General features: G+C 50.9%; 1 protein-coding gene across 1 annotated transcript in view; it reads right to left on the bottom strand.

The window, feature by feature from the left end:
- Window positions 1-10,734, bottom strand: part of SLC60A1 (solute carrier family 60 member 1) — a 38,144-nt gene extending 27,410 nt beyond the window's left edge. The window contains exons 1-3 of the mRNA XM_073320296.2: window positions 10,270-10,734; window positions 1,574-1,772; window positions 1,170-1,409 (exon numbers count right to left, since the gene is read on the bottom strand). Coding sequence (XP_073176397.1) covers window positions 1,170-1,409; window positions 1,574-1,772; window positions 10,270-10,499 — 669 coding nt within the window. The 5' untranslated portion in view covers window positions 10,500-10,734. The remainder of the gene's footprint in view (window positions 1-1,169; window positions 1,410-1,573; window positions 1,773-10,269) is intronic.
- Window positions 10,735-18,709: the final 7,975 nt, after the last annotated feature.

The following is an 18,709-nucleotide window of genomic DNA, read 5'->3' on the forward strand; positions in this document are numbered from 1 at the left end:
CTCTGGGTCTCGGCATCAGGTGGGAAGAACAGGATTTATTGTTTCACATTCTGCATCACACTCCCCTTCAGGGCAAACGCGCAGCTCCCCCCTCATGGCCGCACATCAGTGACGAGCGGGAAGTCTGGCTGCACCACAGGGTGATGATCAACAGCTGGTCCGGGCCACCCCAGGAACGTGCCGCAGGGGAGAGCCTGGCACACGAGGACCAGACGGCTGAGCGAGCGAGAGGAGCTGGGCTGGGCTGACAGCGGATTCCTTGCTGCCCATCTCCCAGGGAAAAGGCCCAGGCTGGGCATGTGGGAGGTTTACACCAGAAGAGCCTTGAGGGCATGGAAGGGCCCAGGATCCCAAGCCATCCAGGTTTCCCAGATAGCTGCTGGGAAACACCACAGCAACCCTATTAAACCTTTGCCCTGCATGGGGTGAGCAGGGACGGGGGCGGGTAGTGGAGGGGCCCTCACAGAGAGGTTCCAGTGTCCGGCGCAAATTGGAAAGCTCCGAGGGGGCTGCTGGCAGGAATCCTACTTCCCTGTCTGAACATTCACCAACCGCAGTCACCCGTGCCGGATGGCTGAGCTGCCAGTGCGACCTTTGCAGTGATCTCCACCCCCAACCTGGGGGCCCTGTATGGCTGCGGGATGAGAGGGGAGAGCTGGGAACTGGACTGGATTCCAGTGCTGGGGCAATGACCACTCAGGGGATCTAGTTCCTGGCGGGGGCATGGAGTGGCTCCCCGCATCTCACTGCCTGTTAGATTCCAGGTCAGGATGCAATGGGACGGGGACAGGGCCTTAAAGTCACCATCCCACAAAGCATTAACCCTCACAGTTTAGTGCTGGCCCTCAATTGTACAGTAAAATCACAAAGGAACTGAGTCCCTATGGCCCAGTCTTGGGCCTCAGTAACTCAGCTAGGCCCTGGAGAGCTCCCTATGAGAAAAGAGGGTGTGAATTCTTCTCCTGCCTACTTATTCCCAGGCCACGGAGCTAATCCACAGCCTCGACTCCAGCCTGGCTGCTGGAGGGACTCTTTGGCCCTGGTGCTTCCCGCTGCTGCTTGGAGGCTGGCAAACTGCGGTGCCCGGAGGGGAGCGGGAACAACAAGAGGAAGAGCTAAGGCATGGGACACAGAGGACTCCCGTTGGTCCACCACGCCACGATACTCACGTTGATCAGGGCCATGATCCAGAAAGCATAGGACACGCGCGTCACCACCATCCCTTTCATTGGCAGCTCGTACTGCGACAGGTTGCCGGGATGGTGGGGGACCAACGACTTGCGGATGTGAGGGAGGTTGCTGGTGGCATTGAGCGTGGAGTTAGACAGGATGCAGTTGGTGTCCGAGAGGAAAGGGTCAGCTATCAGTGGGCTCAGCAGGGCCCCGAACCCCACAAAGAAGTGAAGGGCCTGGAAGAAAGGACAAATGCCAAGAGGTTAATTTTCTGCTCTCCCCTGCAGGGAAGCTGCTGGAACCTCCTCCTGAAAGAACGAGACCTGACAACAGAAATACAGCAAGAGCTGCCGCGTCCCGACAGAACTGCCCCAAGGGGAAGCCAACGCATCTGCCTCACCTGCAGGAAGATGGCCGAGTCCTTCTGGTAGATCTTCACTAGCTGCATGTTGGAGATGGTGTCGATGCATCCCATAGCCAGTCCCGCCACGGCCATGACCACAGCCAGCACCACCACATTGTGGCAGAGAGGGATGATGGCAAAAACCACAGAGATGGCGAGGGACGACGCAAAGAGGGCGACCAGGGACTGAGACAACCTGAGCAGGGAGAGGGGAAACAGAGGGACAGAGTTACCTTGGGGAGAGCCCTGTCCAGCAATGACATGAACCTGCTCACTAGGGACACACCCATAGCTATCCCCTGGCAGTAGCATTCTTAGTCTATTAACAGGCCTGCCCCGTCCCCCGTGCACTCGGAGTCACTTGAGCATGGCACATCAGCCCATGGTGCACGTACCATTCACTACGCTGGCTACGTTACCATTCAGCACATGGTGGGGAAAGGATTATGAGGGATATTCCTTGATCAGACAATGGACAAAGGATCCAGCTACGCTGCAGGGAGGCAGGATGTGGCCCTTAGCATGGTTTCCACACATGTTAAGCCCAGACGGGACCATTACAATCACCTAGTCTGATCTCCTGTCCAACACAGGCCACAGAAATATGTCCCATCACTACCCTATCCCTCCAGCCACCCCCATCTCTTGCTAGTCTCAGAGGCACTGTGGACTGAATGCATCATGGACACTTAACTCCTTGCTCCCCTGTAGAGGCCCAGAGGGGGCATATTGGCAGGGAGACTATGGCGCTGACCATGCTGCACCTGTGCTGTGGGCAGTCTCCAGCCCCCAGGACCACCAATCGCACTGATGTCACATTAGGAAAAGCTACATCCATTCCGTTTTTATTTAAACATGACATGGTGCTCTATTTGCTGCTGCCTGTAGGCCACATATAACCCAGCTAGGGTCCTGGGCACCATAATGTCTGATTTCAACAGCTCATTTATTGCTTTAGTCGTCTCCCCATTTGGCTTGTCTCGTGCCCTAACTTTGGCTCTCCGCAAGAACCTGCCTTCTGGGAGTTCAATCCTTCCTCCTTCCTTTCCTGGCTGCACCACCACAGAGCAAGCAGGACGCCCGTCTGAGGCTTTCTTCCAAGCTTTGCCCTGCACACCCAGCCCCAGGCACCACGTTAAAGGTTCTCGTGCCCACATCCCATGATCTCACCCAATGTTTGCATGGAGGGGAGGTGATAACCTTGATCACCACATCAAGGGCTGAAACCTCTTTAATCAAGTGGAATTTACCCAGGTACCTAATGGTTGTAGGATGGCTAGAGGACAGGCTGCAAGCCAGTGGGACGTGCCCTCTGTTCAGGAGGGTTTTGCTCCGCTAGGGCCCCTCTACACCACAAGCGTTATATTGCACATTGTGACCATGAGATGGAGTCAGACTGTACCCAGCCTCATGTGTATCTGACACGCTGCAGGTCCATTATTTGCTGCAGACTCTCAAGTTTCTTTTGAAATTAAAAGTTTCTAGACCGGACAGGTGTGAAGAGAGCCTTCCAACCATGACCTGAGTGTAAATGGTGCAGCAGTGCCAGCCTGAGTCTGCAGACAGCCTGAAACAAGAGCTCCAGGAGTCGTGACCTGCTGTGGTCCTCTCAGTGAGTGTTAATTCTGAAACCTACTGATACCAGGTTCAGTATCAACTGTTTCCATTACTGATCATTTTAACATCATAATACATCTGACCTAACCTCTGCTTAGACTGTAAGAGGCTGAACTGTCTCTTTTCTGTGCTTGGATAGCCCTAGCACAGTGGGGCCACAGTCCTGACTGGGGCCTCTGGGTTCTACCATAACAAATATTTGCTATTCCTACAATACCTTCCCCAAAGCCCCAGCTACAACCCACCCAGGTGCCAGAAGTTCCATCTTCCCCAGTGGATCCCTTCCTCCGTTCACAGTCTGGTTACATCCCCCGTGAGGATCACCTCTTCATCACAACAGCAGGACCTGTTCAGTCTTTCCCCTGTAACCAACTGAAAAGGTCCCGAACTCCTACTTCCCTAGGCACTCCCACAGGCGAGTGGTCTGGAAACGCTTAAAGGACCTTAGCATAAGGCGGGCAAGTGCATCGCGTCACAGATCCTGTGGGTAATAAGCCCACTCCCTGCCTTCTGTCCGGACTGCTATGAGCTAAACAGGGAGCAAGGCTGCTCTCACTGTCAGCTGAGAGCCGGCCACCTCTCTGAGTTAGAGAACCGAGCCCAGGCTGGCATTGCATCGCTGCAAAGCTGCCAAGTCTGAAGGCAGGAAGGAAGGAAGGAAACAGAGACCAGACAGCAAAGCACTGAAAAGACCAAGAGTAGCAAAATGTGAGACTGTAAAACTTCAGCAGAGAACAGCTAGCACAGACAGGTCCCCCTGGAGAGATCGCATCCCAATTAGCACCTCTCCCCACCTTTAGGCACCCACAGCTTTCTGATGGAGCAGGGCTGGTCCCTTTGGCACATGAAAGCATCACTCATTAACCGACCAGAGGGGGGCGTTGCTGGGTGATGCAAGCCACTCCAGTTCTGGCTGGAGACAGAGAGCGGGATCAGCAGTAACAGCCAAGCCCCCCCTCGCACAGGCATGCAAACCATATCGTCTGCATGCACAATCCATTCCCCTCGCTCCCAAGCAACTCACAGCACAGAGGAAATCCACAGCCACGTCTCCTTGGGGAGCAGCTTGGCTTGGGGGCAGCATCTCTGGGTCACAAGTCACAGCTTCCCCCGACCCCCACCCCGAGCTGCCACTGCCAGGCAGCACAGAGGGACACCTGGGCCATTCACGACGACGCAGCTGCAGAGAGGAGACCCGGATCAGAGGGACCCTGGGCCCGTTTCTGGGGGTCGCTGAGGCGAGTGTTTTGGGTCATAGGGGAATAACTTGTGTGTCCTAGCCAACGTGCTGCCCCCTGTCGCTCAACAGGTAAGACTCCCGGCTGGGCAGCAGCTGATCGCCAAGCTCATTTGAATGCTGAGTCTGTAGCTATCTCCCTGCCTTGCCAAGGGCTTTAAGATAAGAGGCTGAAAAGGGCTGTGGAAACCAAAATCCATTCTCCAAAGCAGGTTGCCTAGAGCAGCCGGCCAGGAGCCAGGACATCTGCTATGTAGTCCTGACTGCTATTTGCTGGCGGGCTGGCCTTGGACAGACCCCTTCTCCTCTCTGCACTTCTGTTCCCCCATCTGCAAAATGAGGGTAATTCCTGCCTTACAGAGTGCATGAGGCTGAATAGTTTATAACACACTTTGACATCCTCGGGCAAAACAGACCTAAGTGCAAATTTACTTTCCTACTCTGCTGGATGGCATAAACTTGGTATTCTGGACTCACAGACACATTTTATCTTGGAGCCCAGCTCCATGTATTCAAATTAAAAAACTAATGTAATTGTTTTTGAGGGTCCAACATTTTGCAGGGCACTAACCCAGCCTCTCATGCAGTTTAGCCCTTTTTAAAACCCTGATCCCCATGAGCAAATTCACAAGACAAAGAAAAAACAAACCCCAAAGACAAAAGGCCATGGAATAAAACAACAGGCAAATAAGAGAAAGGAGCCAAAGAGGTACAAGGCAGCACCCGTGGGGTATGGCAAGAGCCCACTGGGGAAGAGAACTGTAGGGATTAGCAGCCAGTGAATATGAGATGGTAGAAACATGCACCTAGAGATCCCAGAAGTGCCTTTTATATTCTGCAGTGTTAGCAAAACAACTGCAGAGCTGCCTCGGCTTGGTTAGAGAGTGCATTCATTACTGGAGTTAAACATTAATCGCTAATTATTTCATGTCCTTAAAAAGCACTAAAAAGATTTTTTTTTTTAAATAGCAAAAGTGTGTGCCTCCAGAAACATACCACTAATGATCCCATCGCTTCTTTATACAGCCCCCGGAGCAAGCACCAAGAGAACCCACTTTGCATTGCGCCCATCGACCCCCACATCCCCAACTCTGGCATTAGTGAGTATGAAGGAATTGCTCTCTTCCAGCCACTGAATCCAAAATGAAGTCATTTGCTTTCAGGTAAGTTTGAAGAGTGGACTCCTCAACACCAAAGGTGGGATTTGGACTCCCACTGAAAGGCAGTGTGAGTTGGATGTCTAACCTGTTAGGTTCCTTTGAAAATCTCAGCTCTTTCCCTACATCTTTGTAACAGGCATGACATAAACCCAGGTCTTGAACATGAAAAATCATTGCACACCTCACCAGACAGTTAACTCTCTGTCTCCCCTACATCTGGCTGTAGTGGGATACAGTGGTAACCTGTGCTAACCAGTTGTGGAGCATTGCCTTGCATAAACATCTGCTACCTCTCCCCTCGCCCCCCGAGGCTGCATTGCACTGCGGGGAAGGGATTCCTGTACAAACAGAGAATCTGATTTTCAGAAGTGTCCACGTTTTGTTGAAGCCAAGGGGAGCTAGGGGAAGGGATATGGAACCTCATGCTTCAGGGTTTCAGCCAGTCTCATAATGATGGGGTACGATGAGACCTTCACAGGGAGACAGACTATCCTACTTCCGTCAACTGCAGGGTTTCTCGCACTGTCTTTGAAGTAGCTGGTGCTGGCCACTGTCAGAGACAGGATACTGGGCTGGATGGACCACGGGTCTAAGTCCGCCTGGCAATTCCTATGAGCCGCAGATGTTCGGTTTCCCTGCAAAGTCAGGCCCAATGCTCAGAGAGCTTTCCCAGGGTGCTTAGGAATGAAAGACACTATACAAATGTGTCACCCTCAGTCCCTCCCAATACTGGAGCCACACATGGCGCCAAATGAAGGAGACGCTGAAACAAAAACCTTAGAAAGATGGGAAGGGTGGAGGAGGAAGTGGTTGTAGGACCAGTCCTGGTGTTTCCCACTGTTGCCTTCCCTAGTGACAGACACAGGCCTTGGCTTCAGTGGAGCAGGATCAGGCGCCAAGAGGGGAGAGAGTTTAGGATTACGGAAAGTTGAAGAATCTCGTCTCATCTGACCACCTAGGGGAACACACCTTTGGAGGAAGCCTGAGCAGGGTTACACCACACAGGGCCAAACATGCCTGTGCCGATCCACATTAACACCCCCAGCTTGGCTAGCCTCAGTGGGGCTAGCTCGGTGCTGTGCCAACAGCGGGAGAAACGCTACCAACTCTCAGCACAGACGCAGCCGCTGAAAAGGCAAACAAGGGCACAGGCGCCCAAATACCACTGCAATGGGAGCGCCCAAATACCACAGCAATGGGAGCGGCAGGAGAGCAGAGACTAGATGGCAATGGAAGGGCAGCACAGAGGAGTGCAAGGTGGAGGGGGGAAAATAAGATATTAGTATTAATAATGGCAGGACCCAGTATTCAAATCAACCATCAGGAGAAGTTAGAGGAACAGAGGAAGGTGGGGGTAAGCAGAGAGTGAGACAAGAGCTTCTCAAAAGAGCGCAGGGCCAGGTTTCCTAGCATTCAGCACCCACAGTCAGAGCTGGATTTTCCAAAGAGATCAGCTCCTATTCAAGCACCTAAATCAGGGCCAGATTTGCAGAAAGGCTCCACCCGGACCAGCTCCCCGTGTGACACTTATGGCCAGATTTTCACAAGCGCTCAGCTCTCAGCGGGTACCCACTGTGCTCAGCTCATCTGATAATCCGGTCCAGAGAACACAATAAAATGGGATTCTTTAATGCATTTCCAGCCACAGTGAGCTACGGGGCTGCTTACAAGAAGCCAACCAGCCAACTGGAAGATGCGCATAGACCTCCTTTACCCTAACGGATCTGACATATAATTTAGCATCTCTCTAACAAAGCTAAGGTAGTGCTAGGGTGTGATCCAGGGTGCGCAATAGGCTTAAAAGCTGTTACCACCCATGCAAGAGAATACCCTGTTCATGTCATCTTCTAAAAGCTATATTCTTCTGAACTCTGTACCACGGTGCAATATAAAAACTACAAACACACTGAGTCATAAGACAGTAACATGCCAGTCTTATGAATAAGGCTCACAATTTTAGTTCCTTTCAGTTATACAGGGCATTTCTCGCCCTACAGTTTCAGTGTAGCACATTGCAAGAGTAAGACGAAAGGGCAGCTCCCAGCGTCAGTAGGAGGGGTGTACAAGACTGATATTTTCATAACAACTCAGGCACAGTAGCTCATGTTCTGCTCTGTTACATGCCTGCAAATGTCTAGATTTCAGTGGGGTTACACAAGCTCAGAGTTTGGCCCAGCGTTAATTCAGCTCTCTGCTTAGAGGAACGAAAGGCCATCTTGAGCCCCATCTATGCTACAGTTACAACCAGTGGCCCAGTTAACAGCACTGTTATCCCCTGACTTGATTATAACATTCCATTTTGTAGAGCAGACAGAACCAGAACCATGTCTTAGGATTTAGCCCATATAAGAAACAAAGCCTAGACGCCATCTGCACTACAAATTAGAGCCAGGTCTCCTGCTTGATTGTGACTGTTATGTCAATGGGGCCTTAGCAAGCTCTAGTAGAAGCTATCACCTTCTGAACCGTAGGAGGCAGGGACTAGTGCTCTGGCCACAGGACTGGGAGCCAGGAGCTCCTGAGTTCTAGCCTTTATAACCATGCAGCATTCTAGCAAGCGGTGACTTCAGGCAAGTCACTTTACCACCTTGTGCTTCAGTTTGCCCATCTGTAAAATAGCGATAATACCAACTGCAGCAGGGCGTTGTGATTTAAATAGCTAATATCTAATATATGTAAAGTCGAGTGCCATGGCACATTTTGAAGATAGCTCTGTAATGCTGCTCAGTGCACCTCGGACACATGGGAAACACCCCCCACTGCCCAAAATACCTGCCACTTCCCAATAAGAATGTCAGCAACCGTTTTAAGAATCTTGCCCATGCACTGAAGAGCCACAAACAGGGCCCTGGTTTATTAAGGCAGGAGGGGGTTGCTCATTTTGCCCCGCACAGGATTATAAATCCAAGACACCAAAAATCCATTCTTAGGGAAACCCTAAAAGGCCCATGCAGCACAGGCTGGACACCAGGAAGAAGCATATCAACATGAACGTGGCATTTCCAACTGAGCAATCATTGGTCTGTATTTGCATAATCTCACCTTTGAACACACAGGCAGTAAATTAAGTGCTGGCAAAAGATATTGACCTGGGAATCTGAAATCCACTATCCATATCACAGGCTGGGCAAGCTTCCCGCGCACCGTCCCCTTCCAATACGCACCACCCCTGACTTGGCAAGTAGTTCGGTCTCCTAGTCAAGATGCTTCTGCTGATCTCCTCTAGGACATCTCCAAGTACAATCATCTCCAAGTACATACAGCCCTTGGCTCCTCTGCTCAAAATGCCATCAATGCAGCTCCGGGAGCGCCGGCTGGGATGGCAATTGCCCCTCTATTCTAATTCCAAGACTATTTACAGGTACTAATCAGAGTTATCTACCGAATGCCTCCTTCATAAGTCAAGAGAACAGTTTCAAAACAAACACTTTATATCCACAAGAGTATCATGTAAATAATGATACAGATAGAGACTACAAAAGTCAGCTACAGGGATCAGTAAGATGGTAAATAATCAGCTGATTTTGATATGCAATAGCTGTCCTCACATCCAAGTGTCCACGTCTGTGTGGAAACCTCTCACAGTGCTGTTGCACGTTTTCTATTTAAGCGAGATCTTAACACAAGATTTGCTACTGATCCCCTGCCTGGCTGCACTTGGAAGCCTCAGTGATTTGTGAAGAATGCTGCTGTCCCTCACACATGCCTTGTGTGAAGTTGAAATCGGACTGTACCCTCTTCAACCCTGTAGCAACTTCATGTTTAGAGTGTTATTGTTTGAGGTTGAATCTTGTTTGGCCAACCTCCCCGTGCGTAAGATAACAGTGTGATTGCTGACACTGGGGTTATTAAAACAGGCTTTCCACAATGTTTTTAAACGATTGGGTTAAATAAATACATTGGGAAGTCTGGAGTAAGACTTGCAGTTTCCCCACTGCATGCACCATCTCTGCACTGAGCTCAATAAAATCAATGACACTCCACATGGATGCAGCGAGGTACTAGCTGGATGGACCCAAGTACAGAATCAGGCTCCTACAGAATGAAACCTGCAGCCTTTACTCTCATGAGCAATTCCACTGACTTCAATGGAACTGCTCAGGTGAGTGAGGGCTACGGGTCCATTACAAAGGGTTTCGCTGGTGCAGGATCTTTCACACAACTTGTCTCCCCAGATGCTTTGAGTTCCATACCGCAATCAGAGAAATAGACAAAAGCAAAGAGAAAGTCAGGGGGGAGTGGAGAGAGAGGGAAAAGAGGAGACATGAAAGACACGTTTTCAGAGGTGATGTGAAATAGGGACCGGAGACGTGGAGCCCACGCATGGGGCGTCTCAAGCCAGAAGGGGGAGAGTTGCAAGCTGCTGGAGGAACATGAAATAAAAATTGGAGCTGTTAGAGCAAAAGTGACGGTACAACCTGAACTAGGGCCCTGCTCTCCCGGCTGACCTAGGGGGGCACAGAAAGGAGCGTCCCCACAAGGCCCCATACAGCGCCGGGAAGGAGGCTACAGCCAAGCCACGTGGGAAGTTCAGGGTCCCGAAGCTGGCCGGAGAGGGAAGGTGGTGTGAGCAGGGGGACAGGGCAGGCGCTCGGTTCTCGATCAGAGCCGGCATGGCCCCCGGGCCGGGGGGGGGGTGAGGCTAATCGGGGGGGCCCTGAGCTCGCCGGGGGCCTTACGTTCTCTTGAAGACTCCCCCGAGGCAGCTGCCGAGCAGGAGGCAGAACTGCTGCGAGAAGAAGACCCAGGTGATCTGGGAGAGCGAGCTCTGGGTCTGGCAGCGCAGGTCCAGCAGGGTGGGCCCCAGGAAGGCGATGCAGAGCCCGAAGCTGAAGAAGACGCTCCAGTAGGTGAGGGTGGGCTGCAGGTTCCTCCGGAACAGGGCAGCCACCCGCTCATCCCACACCATCCTGGGCTCGGGCTCCGGCGAGGAGAGCCGCCCGCAGCGGGTTCCCGGCCACGGGCAGGGCTCGGCTCAGCGCGGGGGCCGGCGGGTGGACAGCGCGCCGGATCTCATGCGCCCGGGAGCCCTTCTCCCGCTCCCCGGGCAATCCGGAGTCGCTCCGCTTTCGCTGCAGCCGGCGCTCCGCTCCCCGGGCAGCGGGGATCTGCCTGGCGCGGGCAGGCAGCGCTGCTGGACTCGGGCGCTGGCCCCGCCCCTGGGCCCGGGGGGCAGCGGCCACCGCCTCCCGGGGCAGCAGCGGGGCGGGGGCGGGGGCTCGGGCTCGCCGCGGTGCCCAGAGGCCAGCGGGTCGGAGCCTGGGCAAGGAGCTGCGGGGCTGCAGCAGTTTGTAGAGTGGGGGGCGGAGACCGGGGATTTGGGTTATTGGTCCTGTGCAAGGAGGAAAGCGGGGAAATCCCCGCCCCGGCCAGGCACTGGGTCAGGTCCCTCTGCCCGCTGGATCGTGGGCTCCGTCAGGCTGCAGCAAAGGGAAATGTGAGCGTCCAGCAGCCCTGGCCCCGGCCCTGCTGGAGCCTAGGCCACAGGTGCTGGAACTAGGGGCGCTGCCTTTGCACCCCCCTGGCTTGAAGTGGTTTCCATCATGTGCGGGGTTTACAGTTTGGTTCAGTGGCTCTCAGCCTCCCCCCCCCACACACACACACAGATTGTCCCTGCACCCCTGGGCTGGGCTGCAGTGAAGTGCCAGCCAGGAGGGCTCCAGCAGCCTGGGTCCCGAGCTCGTGGCTCAGGCTTTCAGAAGGGAGGCCACCCAGCTGAATGTTGGGTTAGTTTCTAGGCCCTTCGCCCTTTACATGGCCTGTCTGGAGGCTTTTAAAAGAAACCCAGGGGGGAAAAAACAAACCCACTTTTGTTCCGGGGTTCTTCTTCCCCTAGTGTGGCTTAAAAGGCTCTTTACAGCAAACGGAAAACCCACTAAGGCCCTGCACCTGCAAACATGTATGCATCCGCTTAACTTTAGCCCCATGCCCATAGTAGTAAAGCTGATCACCCATTTAGCCCCTGACCAGTGATTGTTCGAACACTCTTCCCAGGCAAAGCAGTGTCCCAGAGTCCAGCCAGGCTGGATGGGTTAGTTCTGGCCCATGTGTCAGCGTGACATGCGTGAGCTTTATGGCATGGCTTAGGAATGCTGCTGCAGAGCCTGTCGGTTCTAGTTTGCACAATAGGTTGTTATTTTAGAGCGTGGGGAATCCACACTGCACCTGACCCCTGGTTCTTCATCGTTACATTCATTTGCTAGCATGTCACACATCCCGGGAGGCCAATAGGAGTTGGGACTGATTGAGGAGTTCAGGATCAGGCCCTCATTTCCCAGCTCACTCAGAAAATTGTATCCAAAAGACTTTGAGTTAATAAACAAAAGCAGCCTAAGAAAGGAAACAATGAATAGGCATAGGCTAGTGAGAGAACTCCCTTGTTTGTTAAGTGAGTGAAAGATGAAACCATTAAAGAAACCTCTCAACTTCTCTGTGAGATAGGTCAGTGTTATCCTATTTTACAGCTGGGAAAACGGAGGCACCCAGAGGTGAAGTTACTTGCTCAAGGTCACTCAGTGAGTCAGTGGCAGAGCCAAAAAATCAAATTGCACCCTAATGATTTATCCGCCACTCACATTTTTTTTTACTAGGCAGGTCAGGTAACCTACCCATGTCACAGAGGAAGGGTGGTCAGAAGCTCTGGGTTCAGGTCCTGATTCTGCCACATCATAACTTTTCATTGTAGACAAAACTTTTCCTCTCTCTACCTTAGTTTCCCGATCTGTAAAATGGGGATAATGATTCTTATTGACAGCATGGAGGGAAGTTCGTCAGGATGTTTGTAAAAGGGCTGAGAAGAGAGATTTGAAAGCCAGAAGGGATTGTTAGACATGCATTGTCTGCTGTCTCAGTTACTTTTCTCTAGCCTTGCCTCACTCATATTCCTTCAGAACGCTGCTGTGCAGATCTTTTCTTAGCCTGTCTTGTTGACCATGTCACCTCTTCTTTAGCACATCAAACATAAGCTCCTTGTCCTCCATACCCTTCACAGCCTGTCTCCACCCTACTGCTCTTCTCTCCTCCACTATCAAAAGGTCCACTCCTGCCTCCTATTGGTCAATGAGCATCTGTCATCCACTTGTTACATTTTCAAACAAGCCCCTTTGTGCTTTACTTTCTCTCATGGTGCCCCACCCGCTTGGGAGGCGCTCCCGTAAACTGCCACACAGCTACCTCCTTATCCACCTTCAACTCCCTCCTTAAGATCCCCAAGAATGCTGATAAAAAAATCTGACCACAGTTAGGCTGCTGGTGAACTGAGACCACTGTCATGCTGACCAATATAATCTCAACGTTTCCTTGTACCTCCTGTTGGTCTGTATCTATCTGTTGTCTCTTGCTTTATGTTAGATGGTAAGCTCCATGGGGCAGGTCTTTTTGTTCTGTGTTTGTACAGCACCTGGCACAATAAATAAATAACAGTCTGACCACCTGTATAATGCAGGCTATTGAATTTCACCTGGTTATCCTGTATTCAGCCCCATGACTTGTGTTTGGCTAAAGCATCTCTTCCAGAAAGGCATCCCAGCTTGATCTGAAAACCTCAAGAGATGGAGAATCTACCACTTCCCGTGGTAGTCTGTTCCAGTGGTTAACCACCCGCTCTGTTAAAAGTTTGTTATTTCTAGTTTGAAGTAGAATCATAGAATATTTGGGTTGGAAGAGATTTCAGGAGGTCATCTAGTCCAATCCCCTGCTCAAAGCAGGACCAACCCCAACTAAATCATCCCAGCCAGGGCTTTGGCAAGCTAGGCTTTAAAAACCTCTAAGGATGGAGATTCCACCACCTCCCTAGGTAACCCAGTCCAGTGCTTCATCACCCTCCTCATGAAATAGTTTTTCTTAATATATAACCTAGACCTATCCCACTGCAACTTGAGACCATTACTCCTTGTTCTGTCATCTGGTACCACTGAGAACAGTCTAGATCCATCCTCTTTGGAACCCCCTTCAGGTAGTTGAAGGTTGCTATCAAATCCCCCCTCACTCTTCTCTTCTGCCGACTAAATAACCCCAGTTCCCTCAGTCTCTCCTCATAAGTCATGTGCCTCAGCCCCCTAATCATTTTCACTGCCCTCCGCTGGACTCTCTCCAATTTGTCCACATCCCTTCTGTAGTGGGGGGCCCAAAACTGGACGCAATACTCCAGATGTGGCCCCACCAGTGCCGAATAGAGGGGAATAATCACTTCCCTCGATCTGCTGGCAATGCTCCTACTAATGCAGCCCAATATGCCGTTGGCCTTCTTGGCAACAAGGGCACACTGTTGACTCATATCTAGCTTCTCATCCACTGTAACCCCCAGGTCCTTTCTGCAGAACTGCCTCTCAGCCAATCGGTCCCCAGCCTGTAGCGGTGCATGGGATTCTTCCTTCCTAAGTGCAGGATTCTGCACTTTGGCTGCTTGTCAAGTATTAAGTTATAGCAATATTTTCCAAAGTTGCCAGGCATTTTACACACACTACGCAAACCCCATGGGAAAAGCTTGGAGATTGTTTTCTGAGAGACCTGAAGTGATATAGTGCTTGGAAGAAGAAAAGCGCTATAGACATTTTTTGTATGGACGCTGAACTGGTATGAACAATGATGGATTTCAGCTATTTTGCTTTTAATCACACCAGATGGTGAATGAGGAAACAAATCTATTCGTTTTATATCTGTCCTGTATCTTACGCCAGGATCAGTTCTGTATTTGATCCAATTTTATTGAACCAGTGGACGGGGAGCTAGACTGGGCACGTGTTCTCTTCCCAGCTTTGAATTAGTGCACCACCTTAAGCAACGCCGTGCCTCAGTTTCTCCAGCTGGAAAATGGAGATAACAACCCTTTGGTGCTTCAAATGAAAAGCAATGTCTAAGCTCGGTGTCACGGTTAGCACATTTCAAATTCCAGCTACATCTGACATGGCCTTAGCAAGTAAGGATTTAAATACCAGCACTGATCCTGGGAATGTCAGGCCATTTTAAGCAATACTGATAAGGGAGGTGACAGAAGATATGTTTGTAAAGGCTTGTCTGCATACGAACACACAAACCCCCTAGTGTCCCCAGTGGGCTGAGCCCCTGTACTGAGTAACTCATAGTACATATAATGGTAGCCCCAGGGCCTGCATCTAATAGCAGAACTAGTTTTACAAAGAGACACTTTCGCTGATTTTCAAATCCTGGGATCAATTTTGTACGGATAGTGAATGAACAGCCACGTTTCTGGGCCTGCTGCGAACTGCATGGTAAAACCAAGAATGAATTATTAATAGCAGCAGACCTACAGCCAACAACATTATCTGATGTTTGCTAACATGGCTCAAAGAGAGCTGAGTATTTAAGCAACATCGTCTCTTCACTTTCTGCTGCCCTCGGCCCCTCTTGTTTGGGGAGCATGAGGCATGAAAGCCTGTTTCAGCCTCCCCTGTCCAGACGTGGTCCTCTTTGTGGCGGATGGGGTGATTGCTGGCTTACTGTGACGGGCCATGGTTTGTCATGACTGTATTTTAATATAGCTCCAAGCAGGAAGCTGGCTGTCATCATTCAATCTAATATTGTTATGGTGCTGGTGCTGCTTCCCTCAGCCGAATCTCTGGAGGAGAGGGGAAATCACTGCTTACGTAAGGGGTTGATGAAGGCGGGGCTCTGTGGGGCAGTATGTTTCAGCTTTTCACTTGGGAAGACACCAGTGCAAACCGTGAAAACAAACAGCAGCGTTGGCTGGACTCTCCTCCCAGGCCCAGTTGCAGGATTGGTTGGTCTCTTGCTCACAAACCCAGCAGCAGTGGGACAGGACAGCCTGTCTTCAGACAGCGGAGTAGGGAGGGATGCCGCAGGTCAGGACATGGGGACTACTGGCAGAGCTGACTAGCGTCCCAGCACTGGAACAGAGACCCCGAATGGAGAAGCTCCTGCCAACACTGGCCAAAACATTCAGAAATGGCCAGTGGTTCGGGATGCCTGGCACTTGTTTTTTTTCAGAATTGCTGAGCGAGCATCGACGTCATCTGGAGTTGTGGGTTCCCAGCACAGTACCGCAGCCTGGGAACCACCCAGAATCACTAGCAACTTCTGAACATTCTGGCCACTCCAGGCAGCAGGTCCCAGCCCTCACCTGCCCGAGGACCAGCTGCAAGATAGGTGCCTCTGCAAGGGAGGGTGCTTGTTCACTCGGAGTTCCCATTAGCTTTTGGGCTCGGCTGAGGCCCAGCTCAGAAAAGGTATTTAAATACCAAATACCTATTGAAATCAATGGGAGTTAGGTGCCTAAATACCTTTAGGGATGAAGGCTGCAAGGCTTTGGGGCAGTACATCCCCAGGAGCAGAACTAGGGTGCTCACCGGGCATTCTACTTCCCGTCTGACGCTCCTGGCTGAGGAACCCTACCCCTCTTTATGAACTCACAGGCACAAGAGCATGTGGCCTGCAAAGCCTGTGCTTCTATGGGGTACAGCACGCCCTCCCCCAGCTCTGCTGCCCTTCCTTTGTCCTTTCCCTTCAACCCTTTTCAGGGATCCACAGATCCAGGCCCAGTCAGGGCCAATATCCTTGCAAGTACTCCTACACTGATGCACTGCGCCTGCAGCCAGATACAGTGGCACAGCGGGAAGAACAAGAGATGTGTGTGCTTCCCCCATGCCCACTGAGCGTGAACTTCAAACCCTTTCAACTGCTGCAATGGCCAACCTAAGAACCTTTAAGCGAATTTGTGTGGAAATGGAAACACCCAGCCAGAGTCATCGAAACTTAATGAGAAAAGACTTTGTGTTTCTTTTACCCACAATACAATGGAAACTCTCAAACAATGGGTCGAATTCCTCCAGAATGCACACGTTCAGTATCCGTGCTTGTACTCTGGGAATGAATGGTCATGGGCAGCTAGGACTGCTGCACGTTAATGTCATATTCTGGAGAAATTATCAGCCAGATTTTCAGAACAGTTCAGCACATTGGGTGCTAGATGCTCTGAAAATCTGGTCCAATTGTGGGTGCTGAGTACTTTGATGTCTGGCCCTAGATTACACCTTCCTGGTTAAAGGTAACACTAAAATCATGGTCTGGTCATTAAAGATCCCATGACTCTTGTTTCCCGGCCATCCAATTTGAATAATTCCTCTCATCTAAATTCCCTCTGCAGTTTCAGATGCATTAAAAATTCTTCCTCATTTACCAACCTGAAACTGTTCTGCATTATTGCTTTGTGCTGTTAAAGAGCTACCACGCTCCTTCCCAGGGGTGGCTGCATTTTAATGGGTGGGGGAAGGGAAAATAGTCTCAATACCTCATTCAGGACGGTAAATATCATCCCCATTTTACAGATGGATAAACTGAGACACAGAGAGTGAAGTGGTTTGCTCAACCCATATGAACAGATCCTTGGTCAAGCTGGGTGGATCATGCTGTGTAGAATCACTGGCAGGCAGCTGTTTAGAAAATGGCATTTCTATCCCATGGGAAAGTCCAATGTTTCTATGTTTGTTTTCATCCCCAAAAGTCAAAATACCAAAAAGCCTGGGAAAATTCCAGTTCAGAAACATCAGAGTGAAACATTGCAACATCTTCAACCAAGACTAAACATTTTACTTTGAATTTTCCCAGTGACAAATCAGAAAATTTAGTCAAGATTAAACATTGTCCCTTGAAAACTAAATCCCGTAGTTTGTCAGAAAAATTCCAGTGGGCTCTATTGGTGTGTTATCTGGGGATGGACAGCAGAAGATCGCACCCAAGGGGAGAGCCATCAGTCAAAAAAGGAAACAAAAATAGATCTGCTAATGAGGCTCAGCTCATTAGAAGAAGTCAGAGTTGTTTGGGTAACTCGTACACCAAACTCCCATTAGTCCCACAGGGGAAAGACCCAGATTCAGGACTACATTCCAACAGTACCCTGCCAGCCACTGCCACAGCCGTGTGACTGGAGCAATTAGGAAACAAAGACAGAACAGAACCAGTTTGACAAACAAAACATCATCATACAGCACCTGACCATGCGTCACACCTGTGTCAGCTGCAACCTTGTTTGAACATGAGTGAAGCTGGCTGGGCTCCAGTATGGGATCCCTCAGCACTGCACTGTGGACTGGGATTTCTTTTCAGCGGCATATTATAGTCCCCAAATTAGTCCAGGACCTGGGTCAAAACCCGGCTAGCAGTGGTGTTTAAAAACGGCTGTGGCTCACACAGCTCTGAGCGCCAGGAGTAAGCACTGTTTAGTGGTCAGGGCTCCCAGGGCAATGGCAGCCAGGATACCTGGGTTCTATTCCCAGTTCTGCCCTCTACTTGCAGGGTAGTCATGGGTGAGCCATATCTGTGCTTTGCCTCAGTTAAACCATCTCAGATCATCACCCCCCTCACAGGGTTTTTGTGAGGCTTCGTGAACTATCTGGGAGGCACTTTGAGATCCTCAGACAACAGGGGCTCTGGAATTGCCTGTGGTTTCTATTGTGGGCAAGCCCCTCTATCCTTGTGTCTCAATCCAGGTTGGGTAAAGGCACCTGAAGCCTCACCCCACAGCAAAGCATTGTGTCTGACCTGAGCTTTCACCACGGGGAAAAAAACGGGAAGTCCTGCGACAATGCCTTGTACGAAAGGTTGCCTCTCCCACAGGGCCTATTGCATTTTTGAGTCTCTCTAGGAGGACCATGCAAAAGTGGAGATAAAGGAGAGAAACACAGTCACCTGTGCTAAGCAAAAACAAAGCAGGTCAGCTGCAAGGCTGTGGTCTCCAAGTGTCTGATCCAGGGATGATGAGATATGCTCCAGCTGGGAAAGCACCACATTTACTGCCTGCCCAGGCCCACTGCTCAGATATTAATGAAGGTAACACACCTCAAGGTAGGACAGCTCCGCACTGGGCATGAGCTAGCTCCAAGTGCCCTGAATGTGCACTGCTTTGCCTTGCTACAGCACCTCTAATCAGGGGAACTCTGTGCTTTACACACATCATGGACCCAATTCTCCGCTGCTATAAACTGGCACTGCTGTACAGATTTACACCAGTGGAGAATTTGGGCCAATTAATTCTCACACAGCCCCCCAGTGATGTGTCACTGTGTCCATTTGCAGCTCGGGGAACCTGATATGTCTAGCAACCTGAACGAACAGCATATTTCTCTGCGGATGAACCCGGTACTC

This window comes from Lepidochelys kempii, chromosome 21 (assembly GCF_965140285.1).
Source record: "Lepidochelys kempii isolate rLepKem1 chromosome 21, rLepKem1.hap1, whole genome shotgun sequence".
NCBI lineage: Eukaryota > Metazoa > Chordata > Testudines > Cheloniidae > Lepidochelys > Lepidochelys kempii.